General features: G+C 45.7%; 1 protein-coding gene across 2 annotated transcripts in view; it reads left to right on the plus strand.

Annotated features, from left to right (window-relative positions):
- PLA2R1 (phospholipase A2 receptor 1) overlaps positions 1 to 19,160 on the plus strand; it is a 1,951,179-nt gene that overhangs the window by 1,813,690 nt on the left and 118,329 nt on the right. For both annotated transcript variants that reach the window (XM_069616352.1, XM_069616351.1), the window contains one exon: positions 6,349 to 6,522. In XM_069616352.1, coding sequence (XP_069472453.1) covers positions 6,349 to 6,522 — 174 coding nt within the window. The remainder of the gene's footprint in view (positions 1 to 6,348; positions 6,523 to 19,160) is intronic.

The following is a 19,160-nucleotide window of genomic DNA, read 5'->3' on the forward strand; positions in this document are numbered from 1 at the left end:
TGCATGTTTGGTTTGTTGCCCAGTGAGCCTAAACGCACCTGAAAATTGACTACAACATGCATGATAATGGCTAGACGGTGCATTGTGATGGGATGGAATAGTGCAGCTCCTCCTGATATGCAGACCTGGCTCAGAGATATGATAAAGCTCAGGGATGCGGACACTGAATATGGGCTACTGTATGGGCAGCAGACCAAACCTAAGAACATATGAGGCCCCTTTGTCTCTTATCTTGTATCCCAGGGTGGGGAGTCAGCTGAAACCGGACTGACAACTACCTCATAGAAATAAGAAAGTCACCTGAGTATATTTAAGGTTAATAATGCTTTCCAGAATGTATGCTGTTAGTTATCGTTTCTCTCACACTGCCGAATGCGATCCCATGAAGACTTGTACCATTTTGCCATGCTAGTCCTGTCTGTCTGTACCTCTCCCGATGTACTTTATGTGGATAATATGAAAGTGTTGCCTTTTAACGTGTACCAAACAATAAAGAAAGTTTAAAAAAAAAAGGTAAGAGTTAGAGTGGGGCTAGTAGGCATTGCTACTTCATCTTCCACCTCCTCTGGCTGTTCATACTCAGGCAGATGAGGACGTTGGTCTATATCTTGACCTACATTTTCTTCAAACATATCAATATTAGGAGTACGGGTGAGAGGCCTACTCATTGAGGTTTGGTGATCCAACAAGGTTTGGATCAAATAATGTTTCTTTCTTTTACAACTGAGGCCTCTTGATTTACACATTTATTTAAGTGTCTCTACTGTAAGAGTTATAAGAGCCCCTGCTTTGAAGTTTTCCCTGCTACAGCTGTTTTAGCATCTACTGTTTATGTAGAACCAGCCTTGTGGATGGATTCTCTGGACACAAGTACAACTAAGAGTCAATTTAATCCAACACTACTCAATCCCACCAGCTGTAACACCAGTGTTAGGGGGGTTTTCCTAAAGTTTATCTGCGGTAAGACTTTATAAAACTTTGCCTTGGTATACAGAGCCCCAACTTCTAATATAATTCTGTACTACTCAAGGGTTTGATAGTACGGCAGAACAGCCAGGCTTATGTTAGTTTAGGAGGGAGTTGTGAGCTGTAGGTAAGTACAAAGAACTCAGTATATACATAGGCCCAAATAATCACTTACACACTTGTAGTTATAATAACATAGTTTCTTTTTTTTATACACAAGGGAAATTTATATTCAGGTAAGTACTATTTCAAACTAATAAACAAAATAGAAAACCAATGTGATACTTCAGGTGAGTAAACCATAAGTTAAGACTGACACAGTTAATGAACACAGTTCAAGGCAAGATAAGTCACTTGTTATAGCAACTGAGAAAATGTTCTGTGTAGCAATAAAAAGGTTAAGCAACACCAACAATAGCAAGACAATACTTTTGTTTGTCAAAAAGGATTCAGGGACCTTGGGAAATGTTCCCTGTGGGTGCACAAGCATTAGGCCTGGGCGAACGGTATGGGTGAACACCCAAACACTGGAATCATCATTCCAGCAATGAGGGAGCGACAGAATGACTCGAGGTAAGTATTACCATAAATCCCACCGTACCTGAGGAGTGATGAAGAAGATGCAGCTGAATTCTTTCACGATGCAGTAGCGGTGAACCCGGTCTCCTGTTACTTGATCGTGGTGACAGAAGGAGGGACTCAGAAAGGGATGTTGCAGCAGTCGAGAGAAAGTACTCCCAGCAAAGTATTCTTCGTGCTCCAACATCGGTCTGCAGTTTTGGTGCCTTTTCACAGACTCCAATGGGGAACGGTTCCCATCCGAATGATTGCTCGGTCCTGCACTCTGGTGAGGGGACTTTGAGGAGAGGATCTTGCCTCTGGAGGTCTGAAACGAGTCCACCAAATTTGCAGGAGAGTTTGTTCACGGCAAGATTATGCATTGCAGTCAGGTTCGAGTTCCAAGGGTATTGGTGGTTTGCATTCTAGGAAAGTTGCAGCACATTGTGGGATGTCTTGAATTGAAGGTTGTTTTAGAACTGATTAGGCACACGTGTCTAAGGGAAGAAGTCGTCCTCTTCAGAGCTTCCCTGTCCATTTGAATATGGGGTCAGGACATCAGAGATACTTCAGCAGGTTTCTCTGGTTTCTAGAAGGGGCTGCAGGTTTCTCTGGTCATCTTTGTCTTCAGTTCTTCTGTTCCAGTGGTCGACCTGTCTTTTGTCTCAGGATCCTTGCCTTTTATCCAGGAACCCAGCCAATCAACAGTCATGTAGCATTCAAACTTTGGGGAGTGGCTGACCTTTCAGAAAAGCCAACCTCCCAGTTGGAACTGGTCCCAAGGAGGCTTCTCACCAGACAAAATACAACAGAGTTATGTACTCCTCTCCTGCTTCCTATCCTCACACCCACACTGGAGCCTCTGCGGGCTTCACAAAGGATTCCCGCCGGAGACAAAAGTCAAACCAGGACCTCTCGCACCTAGGACGGCAGAAGAAGGAGCAAGAAGGGACAACCACACAAGAAATGGCAAAAAACAATGAAGCCCCCATTTTGATTCAATGGTTTATGTTTATGTTTGTAAATTTATAACGTGCTCCCGGTACCCGAAGGCTTAAGGGCGTAAGACATAAGACAAACAATACAGACAACAACACAAACTGCATACGTTGGAGCTTGACTAGGGTGAGAATGTTGTAAGAATAGCAGAATAGATGGGTTTTTAGTTTTTTATTGAACACGTCAGTTTACTCAATAGTTCTGAGATCTAGTTGCAAGGCATTCCAGGCAAGTGGAGCTACAATGTTAAAGGCTCCATTACTCACTTTGTTGGTTTTGCAGCGGATAGTTTTTAAGAAGTTTGAATTGTCAGATCTTATGGGTCTGAGATTGAGACTTTTTACCACAGCTTGCATTATTATATGTTGGCATATGACCTACAATACATTTCTGCGTGATTAATAACAGCATGAAATGCACTCTGGCTTGTACAGGGACCCAGTGCAGGCGTCGTCTTGCATCCGAGATGTGGTCCCTACGATTCTGTCTTTTCACGACTCTTACCGCCCCGTTTTGGATCACCTGAAGGCGGTAAAGATCGTTTTGGCTGGAGCAAGCCAAAAGACTACAACAGTAGTCTATCTTAGACCCTATGATGGCTCTTGCTAACGTTTCTGAATTCTTTTCAGAAATGAGTGGGCGGAGATGGCGCAAAAGGTTGATGTAGTAAAAGCAAGTACAGACCAGGCTGTTAATTTGAGCCTTCATATTCAGATTGTTGTCCAGTATAACGCCCAAAGTTTTTACTTTTTTTTGGACCTTAATGTTACATTGGTCTATTTTAAAACTAGAGTGCATCAGATCTAGTTTAACCAATTTGGATTCAGAGCCAATAATAAGAAGCTCCATCTTAGCACTATTCAGAGCCAGTCCATTCAAGACCATCCACCTTTGAATAGAAGAGTATACTTTATTGATGTACATTTCATCAGCATCATAAGATCCTGTGATGGGGATAACGCACTGCGTACCATCCACATAGTTGGAAAAGAGAATCCCCTCTTGTTCCAACATGTGGAAGAAGGGGACCATAAAGATGTTATAAAAACATGGTGATATGCACGCTCCCTGCGGGACCCCATAGAGCAGCAGCGTTGCTTTTGATTCAGCTAGCTCACTTGCCACTTTTACCAGTCTGCCGTGCAAAAATGATGAGACCCATTGGGTGGCTTCGGCTGAAAAATGCGTGATGTCCCTTAACCTGCTGGTTAAGATGGAATGGTCCACCATGTCAAACACTGCAGAGAGATCCAAGATCATGAGTAACAAGGTTTAGCCACCATCCATAGCTTGTAGCAACTGAGATTTAAGAGCCAGGAGTGCTATCTCGGTCCCATGATTTTGACGAAATCCCGACTGGAATTTATGTAGGATTGGGGCAGCATTAAGATATTGAGAGATCTGGTTATAAGCAACCCTATCTAACATTTTCAGCAGAAACGGGGTGTTTGAGATTGGTCTATAATTGTTGTGCAACAGTGGCCATAAATTGGGTTTCTTTAATAAAGGAGTGATTCATGAACTCTTGAGGTTTTGAGGAACACAATTTTGAGCTTGAGTTTACAAATTTAGTGAGGGCTGTGATAAGCAAGGGAGAGCATTCCTTAATGATTATGGCGGAACAAGGATCTCCCTTGCAACTAGTAGTTTTAAGTTGTGAAATTATTTTTGCTAGCCCCGTTTCTGAAACAGGGGTGAAATTGAAGGTATGATCTTTTTCATCCTTTTTGGGTGTAATATGAGCCTTTAATTCACATTCTTTGATATTCAGATGCAATTTCTTTTCTTCAATAGTCTCTTTCATTTTTTCAAGTTTCTTAAACATAGCGGACTCGATGTCTGTGCACAAGATCTCATTCTTGTGGATGAGGTCTTGGTTAGGGGCCTTTCGAGTTTCAAGTTCTTTTAGGATCTTAAATAACTCTTTACTATTCGATGTGTTTAATATTCTGCAATTTAGGGATTCCTTTTTTGCCTTTTTATAAACGAGCGCTGCTCTTTTGTAGTTGTCCAAACATGGCTAATCCCGGGAATGTCTCATGCATAGAATAATTTGATTTGTCTTGCTTTGAGCTCCAAGAGATTATCATTAAACCAGGGATTAGTTTTGCGCTTTGCCAAGCATTTGTGACCCTTCTGTGAAAAAACGCAGCTGTGACGACAGCCTGCAAGTCAAAATTACACAAAATTCAGTAGAACACGTTGAATGCCACCAGCCATTCTGACACTTTAGCAGAAATGTTACAGGAGCAGTAAAAAGGGGGATACAAGGTATCCCCTCAGCTCTCCACATAAGGTGGTATGTACTCATCTCACAAAACAAAATGTAAGAAGGATAAAACATATCCCACTATCCTTGTAAACATTAGTTCTCATGAGGAAAATAAAAGAATATAAAAAGAAAAGCCCAACGGGCTCTCAGTAACACTGCACAAAAGGTGCTGTGTACTGCAAAAGTAAATTACAGATGCCTTAAAAGGTATGGAGGAAAGAAAGACTTCATAAAATAAAGTAAAAGCAGAATGAACAAGGGATCCCATAGTCAGAGCAAAAAGAATGAATGAGTCGAAAAAAAGCTTCCCCTCTTCAGGAAAATAGGAAAAAGGTCCAAGAGTCCAGCAAAAAGTGCTAGGGGTCTCACAGGTATGGGGGATTTTGCATAAAAATGAATAATGTCCCTAACACTAGGGAGGGAGAATTGTACTGGATACCCTTTGCTCTGCCTTCTGAGGTGAAGCAGATTTGAAAAACAACTGTATTTGCCAGAATTGAGTCAGCCCATCCTTCTTCAATAGTAAGATGTCAGAGTTTTGGGGTGGTGGGAAGAATGTTCCCACATTTAAATTTGATCAGTAATAAAATCCAAAGTAATATGATTATCCGACTATGTTTAAACTAAATAAACCTCCAAAGTGATGTGTGCAGAAGGTTGTGCACACCAGCCTAAACACTGTACTTTTAAGCTGGGATGGGTCAGGACCTAATCCATTTCTTATTTTGTTTTAGCCGGCATAGAACTTTACATAAGAAATGGTTAATCCCATCATAAGGATGCATGTTGCTTCAATATCAGAGCACTCATTTTTCTTTCCACCTCAGATAATCAATCTCAGCTATATTGATTTGCAACATTTTTGTTCAAGTTGATAAAAGTTAAAAAAAATGTTTTTGAAGTGTTTTATTTATTTTATGTTTGTTTGTTGTGTTTAGTTTTATGGGAGATTAATTCAGATGAAAAGGAACGAAAAGACTGCTAGAAAAAACAACATTATTGTCTTACTCATAGTCCTACTCGTATTCAGCCCAGCCCCACACCCCCCTTTGCCCAGTATGGGCATAAACATACAGAATATCTTATCTCAGGTACATGCATCCTGTTGCTGAACCACGGTAGGCCCAGGTGCACCGCACTTGACCCCTCTTATCTTCCCAGGACTTGCATTATACACTTCATATGCCTGTTTCCCACAATCACACGCCTACCACAATCAGCATTGACCACTCAGACAATAAACCAGATTTAAACCCCACAACTCTTCCCCGGCATGGACACAGACCTCTGACCAAACTATGGATTTAGAAATGTCATTTACACTGTCAACAAAGTATCTATAACCTGTAGCACTCATTTGTAAACTCTGTTCACATTTGAACTATGCAAACGTCAAAGTTTATAAATAACCAGCACTCTCAAGTCCTCAAGGTCCTGTCCCGTACTCTTACTTACACTTGGTGTTTACACATTTGGTCTACACAGCTTTGTTATTTTGAATGCATTGTATAACATGACAACATTAACTTAATGTGTTCAATATTTGTTCTCAGATAATACCATCACATGGCATGATAAATCTCCTTTACATTATACAAATTGGGGTTCAGGGCAACCTGATTGGGATTCACCATCGTACCCCTGTAGTGCCATGGCCGCAGTAGATGGAAAATGGTGGGCTGTCCCCTGCGTAGAAAAAAACGGGTTCATATGTAAAAGACATGCAGGTAGGTGGTAATTGAAAATACAGTTATTTCATGCCTTTGTAATGCACCTGCAATGACTGTATCCCTCATTCTGCATGTTTATGGAGGGAAAACCGTAGTCTGTTGAGTAGACCTTCTAAGGGCTGAGTGTTTTTGGATTGCCACAAACACACAATGCAAGTGTTGGTACCTTAAGGGATTGCACGCATCATTGTGTGTATCCTGAGGCCTGCCCTCAAATGCTTGGGCAACCAGTGCCATATTATAGGAGAGCGCTACCCGTGTGGTCCCTTACCAGGAGGGCTCAGATGCCTAAAGCTGACTGAGGTAGGCCTTATATAATACTATGCATTCTGACAGTTTGTGCAATATGTAAACACAATGCCTCTGTCCACTAAATCATTTACTGGAGGAGCAGTATTAAATAACAGGCTTAAAAATTACAAAGGGTTCTATGTGGTTTAATCACCACCATTTTTAAAGTGGACTTTTTGGTTGTGCCGATTTCACTGTTGCCATATCATTTTTTTCTCCTTTGATATGATATGATATTTTATTTGTATCGCGCTCGTATACAAGTGTTTCACAGTGCGACAAGGCAAGGGTGGGGAACAAAAAACAGCGATCTTGCTAGGCCATATGACAATGAGAACACGCAAGTGCATGGGAGAGGGATGGGGGAAAAGTGCATGGAAGGGGGCAGAAGTCGAAAGTGCAGAGCAAAGGAAAAACAGATAAATAATAACATAAATAAATAACTTAGGCAACAAACACAGTGGTGGTGCAGCCAGTAAGTGGCAAGTGCTGGATTGAGGCAGCAGACAGGGTATGTCTGAAACGTGCAGGGACAAAAAGGGGGGTGGTCTGTATGGTTACAGATGCAGACCCCAGTGCAGGGATTGCCCGGAGGCAGTGCGGGTGGGTGGCAGGGTGAGCAGGGACCTGGGCCCAGAAACAGAGGGTAGGCCAGGTGCACGGTGCCGAGAGAGAAAAGGATCAGCAAGGGAGTGGAGGGGCAAAGGCAGAAGCAAAGAGGAAGGTCTTGAGGTGCTTCCGGAAACTAGACATGGTTCTCCTCAAGTTTCAGTGTGGCAGGGAGGCTGTTCCAGAGGGAGACCCCAGCCGAAGACAGAGATCTACCCCCAGCTCGTTTCTTTGAAAAACAACTGACCCTGAGGGAGTTAGAGGTAGGGGAGCGAAGAGTTTGAGAGGGGAGGTATTTACAGAGGGATAGTTGAAGGTATGTTGGACCCAGGCCCCAGAAAGCCTTGTGGACAATGCAGAGGGTTTGAATGTAATCCTTGCATCCACTGGGAGCCAATGAAGGTATTTCAGAGCTGGAGAGATACAATCCCGGAGCTTGAGGCCAAGGACAAGTCTTGCAGTCCTGTTCTGGATTAGTTGTAAAGGGCGGAGAGTAGATGCAGGTAGATTTAGAAAGAGGCTGTTACAATAGTCCAGCCTAGAGAGAACCAGAGCTTGGGAGACAATGAGCTTCTGGGGGAAAGGAGAGGAAAGGCAGAGTACGTCTGAGCAGGTGCAGTAGGAAGTTTGACTTTTTAGAGACGTCAGAGATGAGGGCGGAGAAGGAAAGTGTGGAATCAAAAATGACCCTGAGGTTCTTAGCCCCGCAGCTCCAATCGTATTTCCCTCACTCACACCTCCTGCTGCTAAAGCTTTCTCTGATCCTACTCCGCTCCAGTGAACACCACACCAGAGTCACACACAGCAGTACCAGGAGAGCTCCTCTCTCCATTGGGACAGCCAGCCTTTACACTGTTTCACGCTGTGTGTACCTGCATCCCACAGGACCCCCGACTTCTAGTAGCTTCATGTGACAGAAATCCACTTCCGATCTAGCGGCAGCTGTGTCTTATTTCACCTGCCTCAGCTGTTCTTTCAACTACTTCTTGCACGGCTTCTCCCACAGCTTCCTCCTAATGGCCTGCACCTGAGAGGGCTTTAAATATTTAAAAGTCCCTCTCAGGTGTGGGTCATTAGAACAACTAGGCTGCACACCACAGTTCTGTGCCTCTAAGCTCCTCTTCCTCGTCCCAGGACCTAAAGCATTATGGGACTTGAAGTCCCTAAAGTTCTTGTTCTTCCTAACATAAAAAGCGTCAGTTTTACAATAGGCCATGATGACCATGGGATCTTTAGGGAAGTTGGTTAGAGGGTGCTCCCAATTTTCCTGACCTGAGTCCCCTCCCATGTGATTCTCCTGCAGAACACCACCCTCAGGGTCAGGATAAGGAAGTGTCTGCCTTTCCGTAGCCACATGAGAGGGTTCCCAGGCCAGGGTCTTTGAGACGATCACCTCGCATTCATCGCAACAGCTACTGGTAAAATTGCTACAAAGGTGGTTTTGACAATTTAAGAACGCCTGTGGGACTTTCATTGAAGTTGGCGGTCTACGATATGCAACACCGTTTTCTAGCTGTTAAAGAATATTGGTTGTTTGATAGGGAGCTTTATGAATTTTTATCATTCACAGCTATTCTGTGCATGCTTGATTATCGACGCAGTGAATGGCCGGGTGTCTAACAAGTTATTGCACATACTGCAGAATTTGTAGCCCGATTGATAACTGTACAGCATCTCACAACCCCCGATGTGCAATGTGAATATAATTTGAACAAAAACTGATGTTGTAAATCGTAGTTGTGTCTTTGTGTCCAATGGCTATGGGGTGAAAATGTCCCATGTAAAGATGTCCAAAATATATTACGTTGAAGGGGGTGTTTGTAGTTATGGAGGTGTTGTATCATAAACTGAGAACATATGATGAGAATGTGTCAAGGAGCGCTGTCAATACGTGGCTTTCGGATCAGGAGTCCTACGCGCTACACAAGCCGGCCCGAAAACAAATTTAAACGACGAATGACAGTGGTATCTGATATCGATCAACAATGGCAGGCACATCTTATGGGTATTAGCCAGTTCCAGGGGTATTTAATGGTTTCTGCTATATCCTAGCTGTAATCGACATCCTATCAAAATACACCTATGTTGAGGCTTTAAAAGACAAGAGAGGTCCGACTGTAGCAATGGCTTTTAAACGCCTATTTAACAGTGGGCGAGTGCCCACTAAACTACAGACATATGCCGGGAAGGAGTTTCTAAATAAACCACTACAGACTCTTCTAAAATAACATGGGGAGCATCATTTCATAACACACTCCGAAGTTAAAGCCACTATGTAGAACGTTTTATACGAACGATTGAAACACAGATCTGGCTTTTCTTCACAGCTCAAAACACCCTTAGATATGTGGACGTGTTACCCGCATTTATAAATGTGCATATCAACACACAGCATAGATCTATTAAAACCACCCCGTAGCTGTAACATCCCAGAATTCCTTGCAGGCCTGAAAAAAACGGTATGGCAAAAGGGTTATTAAAAAGGAGATCCAAATGCACCTTAAGAAGGTTGATCATGTGCGGATCTCCAAACTCAAAGCCGTCTTTACAAAAGGGTAAACGATCAAATGGTGACGACATTCGTTAATAATAAGACATTGCACAGCGTGTATAGATCTTGCCGACCTTTTACCCTGTGTCAGAAATGCAAATGTGTATGTTCTACCTAGTATTACCAAATATGAATAAAGTCACTTTTTAAGAATCAACAACGGTTGTGTGTTAGTATACATAAATATGACAACATAATAAACAACCAGTGCGTTTTATTAATTGTAAAAATATGTATTTATAAAAAGACAGGAGAAATGGCATTGGTTATATATACATGTACAATCATTATAATAAAGAAAGGACAAAAATGTTACACTAGCACAAGCAGTTCAGTACATGAAGGAAAGAAATACATAAATAATTTTAAAATATACACAAACAAGGGCCGCTCTGATTAATCAGAGAGCCAATTCAGGCGTATACATCTTCTGAGGGGCCTAGGCGCTTCAGAGGTATAGATGGGAGGGTCATCATAGTATTGTGATGCGGTGGGTAAACAGTCTTTAAAACCCCAGGTAGACCACCACGCTTCAGGACTGGGGAATCAGGATCTGTTTATTGAGTTGATTGCCCTGGCTGTATTTACAGGACTGTGTTGTTGAGGGGTAACGCGCGAACAGTTTTTACCTCTCCAAAAGGCGTCCTTGGGTAACATTACCTACAACAGATGTCAGGATATATAAATCAGCAACCACCTGCATAAACTCATTCCAGCTGCTGGGGGCATTATTTATAGAAGTTAGCTGTCGACTTGTGATACCCCACACTATATCGTGCAAGTTCGAACCCCTTACAACCCTACCTCTGTAAATAAATTCATCCCTGTTGGTCCACGTCGTCACATTCATTCGAAGCTCCATTTTATGTTGCAGTAGTTCTGCATTAGGTTTATCGTGCTGGCTATTCACCACGTCTGTGTTACGCTCACCTGGTCTCTGCGGGGAGTTTGGGGCACGTTTGCAGCCCTCCCTGAAAGTGGATTCCCCTTGTCAGGCTTCTTCCCCGGCTCATATGTTGTGGGCTGTGCTGATTGTTGATACTGCTCCTTTGTGGATATGAGAGAGCATGAGAATGCTACTGTATGACCCTTGTCTCTCTCGAACCCTTCTTCCCAGAATGTGGTGAGCATGCGCCGACCCCTATAGTCTCACCTGTATATTGATGATGACAAACTCTCCATCCTGCTTCTCGATGCAGGGGCGCTTTTGATAGACCGAGTTCCTTCACTGGCCCATGCGCGTGGCAGCCCAGACCGGCTGTGGCTGAACCACTCCTGAAGGTAAGTGTCTTATGGCTTTTAAAATATTGTGATGTTGATTCTTGATTATTGTCCTTATCTTTTAATGATGTCTTTCCTCTGCTTTCTTCCCACAGATGAAATGCGGCCCAGTGGTAGTTGCGGTGCATGAAGCGAGGCCAAATGGGAAGAGAATGGAGTCCACGATGCTCCGACGGAAGGTGAGTGTTGGTTTAAGGTTAAGTGCGAGGATTTATCAAAGCGCGACCTTAAACGTATTGTCTTAGCGAATTCTAAACTTGTCTTTAGCTTTTTCTCTTGCAGTCACCGTCTTCAGATGGATTGCTCTTAGTGTCACGACGTCCGGCTGGAGCGCTGCTTTCCGGAGGTCTGGAGATGGATGATGAATGCCAGAATCAACGATGATGCATGCCGAAGAAATCAGATTCCACAGTAAGTGCTGTGGCTGGTAGCTGGAAACAAGGTAAGATGCGCTCAGGCTGGTAGCTGGAAGCAAGGTAAGAGGCGCTCAGGCGGCGGTGAGCGTTACGCTGCAATAGCAGAGTAACACAAAGCGCATGCATGAAGGCTGAGCGGGCTTATATAGCCTAGCTCTGGCCACGCCCATTAGCCTTGACTCACCGGCCCCACCCTGCCACTCCTAAAGGATGCTTACACGTGCAGTCTGTTTCTCCTCAAGAGCCACGCCCGACCGAATGCACGTGGAGGCCCCTGCAGGGAAAACAAAGAACTTGCACCAAATAAAAATGTGGTAGTGCATATTTATTCATGAGCCTGGCACCACAGGCTCCAGGACTGAGTCCAGATGGGCCCTCCATGCTGTATTGTCCCCAAGGGACAATACAAGGTTGTGTTATCCCTTGCTCTCGTTCCCTGATGGTGCGGGATCTGGGGTTCCGGGCCAATGGCCATGACAGCCTGCCACAATAGGGTCTACTGTCTGTGGAGCATTCACACTGCTAGATTCATCGGGCGGCATTTATAATGTTAGTTTGTCTTTATCTGTATCCTCTGCTTAGTGTTGTCTAAGTATTTATACAGAATACCAGCATATTTGACCGCTTTATCATGCAACGTTAAATCAGGCCTGTTTAAAACCTCCTTCTTTTCCGAGTCGTGCCGCATGGTGGGATGCCAGACATTCTAACTGCCATTTGTCCACCAAATGCATTTTGTGATCATGCACGATCACTGACCTCTGAGCAATCTAGTGATTAGCATGAAGGCTATGCCTATAAGAGATCCTATGAATCCACTGCCCTGAGAGACTGCCTTTCTTTTAGCCCATATGGATACCTGCTTATTGACCAGTTTCTTGATATGATATATGATATGATATGAGCCATTTATAACGTGCCTGTATACAAGTGTTTCTGGGTGCAATAAGCCAAGGAGGGGGAAACAAAGGAAGGACAAAACAACGCTCTTACTAGGCCTTGTGTCATTTGGATCACGCAAGTGCGGGGTAGAGGGAAGGGAAATAGTGCCGGGGGGAGGGGAAACGGAGAAGTGCAGGTAACTCAATGAGTGCAGCCAGCGAATGGCTCATAAGTGTAAAGAGTAGGGACTGTAGGGTTGCAGGTACAGACCCTTAAGTGCTGGGGGAGCCCGCAGAAGTCTGAGGGCAGCTGGGCATGCAGGAGCCTCGGCCCGAGTTCAGAGGGTATCTAGGTGACCAGTGTGCAGATCAGTCAGGTACGTCAGCAGGGGAGAGGAAGAGAGAAAGCAGAAGCGAAAAGGAAGGTCTTGAGTTGCTTCCTGAACCAGAGCTGGTTCTGCTCAAGTTTTTGAGAGGCAGGAAGGCTGTTCCAGAGGGAGGCCCCAGCAGAAGAGAGAGATCTGCCCCCAACTCTCTGCTGTAGAAGCGTCTGACCCTTAGAGAGTTGGAGATGGATGAGTAGAGAGTTTGAGAAGGAAGATGTTTAGGAATAGAAAATTGAAGGTAGAGCAGTCCCAAAGTCCAGAAAGCCTTGTGGACTAAGCAGTCACGGGGGTCCAGTGAAGTGATTTCAGGGCTGGAAAGATACGGTCTCTGGGCTTGAGGCCAAGGACAAGTCTTGCAGTCCTGTTCTGGATAAGCTATAAATGTTGAAGAGTAGAGGCAGGCAGATTTAGAAAGAGGCTGTTGCAGTATTATAGCCTAGACAAGAACAGAGCTCTGCAGGCAGTGAGCTTCTGGGGGAAAGTGAAAAAAAAGAAGAATACCTCTTAAGAGGTGCAGCTGATAGTTTGACTTCTTAGAGACGTCAGAGATGTGAGGAGAGAAGGAGAGGGTGGAGTCGAAGATGACACCAAGGTTCCTAGCCTCACAGAAAGGAGCAGGAAGAGGGTCCAGAATGGGCGGCAAGAGAGAGAGAGGAAAGGAGGGGGCAGGTGTCCCAATGAGGAGGATCTAGGTCTTACTTGCATTAAGGCATAGATTATTGGAGGAACACCATTCCTGAATTGCGACCAGACAATCTGGTATGAGAGAAGGAGAAGAGGTGGCTGGGGGGAGCCTGAAAGAGAGCTGGGTGTCATCCGCATAACACTTAAATTTGGAACAGAAAGCCTAGGTTGCGAGGGAACGCACGCAACCTAAGTTGTGAGGGAGCGCATGTAGGAAGGGGAGATGCAAGAGCATGTGGGGGGTGCGAGGGTCAGTTGCAGGGGAACAGCACATATGCAACAGTGAGGGGTGCACAAGGTCAGAGGAGTTGTATGGAGTGTAGCAAGGTAACTCTCCCCGCACCTTCTTACCTTGCGGCTGCAGACAGGAGGGTGAGGTCATCCATGCTCAAAATCTGCGCCACTACCCATTAGCCGCCAAACACCTGCTTCGCTCAACACCGCATCCTTGTCCTGTGAGGGATTTGGTGCAGAGGGTCTGGGCCTCGGTTCTTATAGACACATAAGTGTGGACGCAGCGGAGCATGCTACGTACAATCAGGCAGCATCTCCTGTGGACATGCGTCGCTCAACAACATGGCCTTGTCCTGCGAGGGCTTTGCTGCAGAGGTTCCGGGCCTCAGTTCTTATAGGCACGGAAGCGTGGATGTAGCGAAGCATGCTACGTATAATCGGGCAGCATCTCTTGTGCACCTGCATCTCTCAACACCGCGGCCTTGTCCGGCAAGGACTTTAGATGACAATCTTCTTCATTTTCAACACCCTTACTTGGCAGTGTGTTAGGGGGACGTGTCCCTTTAAAGTGTTCTGGGCAATCTCACAAATGGCGGCCACCAGATCGACAGGCGCTGTATCTAGAATGGCCTTGTGTTGTTGAGCAGTGGTGTATACAAGCATTTTGAGCAGCGCAATGTTTCACTTTAGGCATGTCGACATGTTGAAATCACAAGCAGCTACTGATGTGTATTGCAGTTAAGGGTGTAGATGTTTTAGATCTCTTTTTAGGGGTGTAAACGGCGAGTAGACCCAGTGGTAATATATAGGTGCGCAAGCTATAATCCTTTAGAGTGGTTGTTTTTAAATCAACCAGCACATATCCATAGGGCTTTCTGGTTGCGTCTTTAAAAGCCTACATAAAAAAATGTGTTTTGGATGGATACATCTGTCAAGCTATCATGGCTAGTTTCTGCTTATCAAGGGGGGGTTTAAATAACACTATATAACTAGCGTTTAGTATTATAGATCTGTTGCTCCTACCCTTGTTGAACAGGTTCTGTACGATATAGCAAAAGCTTAGATCGCGATGATGTGAATACTCAGTAAATGCTTTTTCTAATTTAGTCCTCTGGCCACCATCTGTCATCAAATCGTTGACAATGACCATATTCACCATGCTCAGGGGTTGTAAGTAACCATTGTTGATATTGTACAGCATACCTTCTACAAATCAGAGGTGTTTAAACTGGTGTTGTTAGGTTGTATAGAGAGGCTGCCAGCAGCTGCATAACCAAACAAAATTCATGGGTATGTGAGTCAGTGCTGTGTGGGCATTTTCTAGAAGTTTCCTGACAAAATAAATCTTGCCGCAGATGGAAGGGCCAGCTAGTACACACGCAAACAGATGTTGCAGTCTGGTATCCATAGCACTGGGTAATCAATAGCTGTAGAGATGTGCCAAGCCGCCTGGTGTCAGCATCCTTTTATCAAACATGACACTGCTGGTTGTCTGTAGAGTACTCATGCTAATCTCCCATTGCTTTTGGTTGCATTTGATACACAGCTGTGTAACGATGATAGCCCTAGGGTTGTTACATGCATCGCCCTGTCTATAAGACTGTACACGATCTTCCAAACTGTCAAAATGTATCTCAGCTGTATTGTTAACATTCAGCGTTATGCCTTTCACTTTCATACTGACAGTCCCTAGCGATGTGCGATAGGCGTATGTTTTAGGGCCTGCAGACACAAACTTTGCAATGTATTCGTCGGGACTAACTGTGAAGTAAGATCCCCTGGATAACCGCTTGTGGCCAGATTAACATCCCCATGGTGCTGACAAAGATAACACTATCGGTGTCATGAAACTGAACCCTCTTCTGCAATTGCTTCATCACACTGTATAGCTTCAAGCGCGCGTGAGCGGTTGTGAATGCGGCTATGAATATATTAATATTGTCAGCTGTTGTTGGATATTCCTCGGTATATCGCCAGCATAAAGAGCCGTTTCATTATATTTGAACATGCAGCTGCTCACGCCGTAAGAATTACCAAATAAATACGTGTGAAGCTCATTGGGGTCTGTGATGATGGTTGTGTTTGACAAATGAACTCTTTGTGCAAACTTGCCCCCTACACGAATTAAGACATAGGGGGTCATTCCGAGGTTGGAGATAAGTAACTGTCCTTACCGGCATGGAGCAAATATCGTGTCTGTGTAGGTTAGAGCCTGCTAATAGAGGGCTATTACGACCTTGTGGGCACGAGCTTTGCGCCATGCTGGTAACGACATTACCGGCAAGCCGCTAAAGTCCCAAAAAAGGCCTTTAGCGGCATCAAGTAAAGCGCAGTTTGCACTACCGGCATGAATCAAGACAGCATTAGTGCTCACCGCTAATAACGGTCACTGTAAATAAGCAGAACCAAAAGTAGCGTCATCGCACAGGAACGGGAAAGAGTAGGGCGCCCATCTTTAAAAACACAATCCATTGCCATCCTCAGCAGCCAGGACCTGTAGGATATTGCTGTGTGTCAAATCCAATCCACAACAACACTACTATGCCCAAGGCTGTGAAAAAGGGCACCTCCTGCCAGCGCAAGGAGTGCTTTAATGAAGACGAGTTAACCATGCTTGCGGAGACCGTGGGAGAAAATGTTGATGTCGTTTTTGCCCAGAGCCTCAAGAGGGAAGCTATAATCAGAAAGATGGAGATCTGGGCACTAGTGGTGTAAAAAGTAAACAACACCCCCTGCACAACCAAGGACTGCAGGCAGAGGTGGGATGACTTGCGTCTGCAAGTCCGCAACATCCTCTCGGCAAACAGGAGCTAGGCCATGGCAACTGGCGGAGGAGCAAGCTCTCCCATAAAGCTGTCCCGGTGGGAGGACATATGTGCAAGCCTGATCGGCATGGAGGCCATTGAAGCCGTGGGAGACATGGAGCGTGGCGCCACCTCATTGTTGGAAGGAGGTGAGTGTCCTAAGAAAACACTGTAATGCAGAGTCTGATGATAGTCCACCAATATGTCTGTCTAAAGAGGCAAGCAATGGCCCAATACACACACATTCCCAGCATAGTTGTCATACGCAGCACAGACACATGCAGATGCCTGTAGCAAGTCAATGCCACACCTTACACAAACCACACTAAGATGTCAATGGCATAAGTCACACTGCATGCAGGCCACGAGAAATATGCCTGTCACATAGCATACGTCTGCCCCAGCATGAGTGACCCCGACGTATGCCTGCATCACCCCATATAGCAAGCAACCCGATCATCCAAACTCAACTGCCTATTACCCTGTATTGTGTAGTTGAGCAATAATGCAAATGTATGCATGATACTTCTCAAACCATCACTCATGCCGTCCCTCTCTTCGACCCCCATAGGCTCATTTCATGACAGCGAGGTCCGGGACTCACCCCCACAGCCAACCACACCCCGGAACAGGGCCCGGGATGAGGGCAACAGGCCTTCGACCTCAAAAGCCCAACACAAGCCTCCGCAACTCCAGTCACACTGGCACAGGACACAGCTGAAGCTGCACTCTCAGCAGAATACAGTTCAGTCAGGGAGGCAGCAGCTACAGCACCCCTGGCTGAGCACGAGGCTCAGGAAGAGGTGTGGGTGCCCATGGAGGATGACTCCTCCGAACTGCCTCGCACACCAAGTCCGGCACCATCCCCCCAGCTCACATCGGTAGACTCCGACCACACCACCACCCCGGAGCAGTCTGGGGAGGAGTACAACCAAGGGGCCATAAGTCCCATAGGGGAGCCAATAGAAATTGTGCATGACACCCAAGCACCCTCCACCTCCACAGGTGTACCGGTGGGGGTGCAGCGGCAGGAGGAGCTAACTGCCCTGGTGCGACAATTCATATCTGACAATGCAAGCAAGGCAGGAGTGGCACGAAAACACTTCCTCTCTGGGCAAGATCATTGCCAATAACACAAGTAGATTGTGCGAGGAGGTATCAGCCCTGCGGCAGGTCCTCAGCCGCATTGCTGCTGCAATCCGGCCCCCCAAATGGAGCAGCCGGCCACCCCATCGTCCTCGAGCTCCACACAGACTAGCCCACTACGCAGGTCGTCGCGCACCCTGAACCGCCCGGACATGCTGCCACCAAGTGCAGGGAGTGGCAGGAAGTAGACTGGCCAGCCTGATGAAGGCAATGGACACTTGTTGGGACATGTGTGGGGGAGTGGGCTGAGGGTGTGTGGGGGAGTTGGGGGGAATTGGGAGGAAGGGGGGTAGGGGAGTGTTAGGGAGAATCCTCTGTAAAGGCTAATTTCCCAAACCTAGTGAGTCCCCCAGCAGCTTTGCTTGATTTTTGGGGTTTATTTTTTTCTCCTGCTAAGAGTGAGACTCTTTTTCTCCCACTCTTAGACTTGATATGAGGTGTTCCTTTGACTTTGTATGTGTTTTATGGGCTATGGGGTCCTTTACCCCATAGGGCTTCATGTGTTTTTGGTATGTGGGTTACACAGCACCCTCCGTGCAGTAACCCAGGGGTGTCGTAGTGACCCCCAAACATAGACTCCATACCCTGGGACTGACTACTGTCTCCCAGGGCATGTAAAGTCACCATGGCTTTACTAGTCTTAAATTGTGAACAGAACCAGTACAAACCATCATATTGTGGACGTACTGGTCGGGGCAATTCGATTGCCCCGGGGTCTGTTGTTCGAGGGGGCACTGTCCAGTCCCCCCCGACCGAATTTTGGCTGGTGGCAGTGGATACTACTTTTTATATTCGTCTGCGAATAGATCCCTATGGGATTTTCCCATTGTTCGAGACTACCACTTTTTAAAATAGCCTCGAACATACCGTCGGTTTATTAAATTAATATAAATTCACCGGTTGGTATTTTTTGCCGAAACTCGGTTCCAAAATGGCGTTTGTGTTCGCTTCTGTGACTCCAACCCAAGTCGAGCCCTTTGTTCCACTTTTTGGCGGGCTTCTCCACAGAAGCCTCCAAAAGTGGTGCCACTCTGTCTGGGTACCACAGGGGGTGTGGGAGGGGGTTTAGGCACCCTGGACTGAGTTGCCTCGGCAACTCAAGTCACACTCTTGTGTGATTGGCCCCGTGGTGAGCCACCCGGCTCACCACTTAGCATGTTTGAGTGACAGCTAGGGCTGATGAATGGGGGTTTTCTGCAAAAAAGCAGGGCTTTGGGGACTGGGACTTCAGACGTCGCCACAGAACCAAAGAATCCGAAGAGGGAGAAGCTGAGCCGACCTGCAACGACGTCACCACCGGTGGAGCCCTGCTGAACCGTCTCACCACTTTTCCCGACGACAGAGGAGATCTT

Source organism: Ambystoma mexicanum, chromosome 9 (genome assembly GCF_040938575.1).
Source record: "Ambystoma mexicanum isolate Mex_15411 chromosome 9, UKY_AmexF1_1, whole genome shotgun sequence".
Taxonomy (NCBI): domain Eukaryota; kingdom Metazoa; phylum Chordata; class Amphibia; order Caudata; family Ambystomatidae; genus Ambystoma; species Ambystoma mexicanum.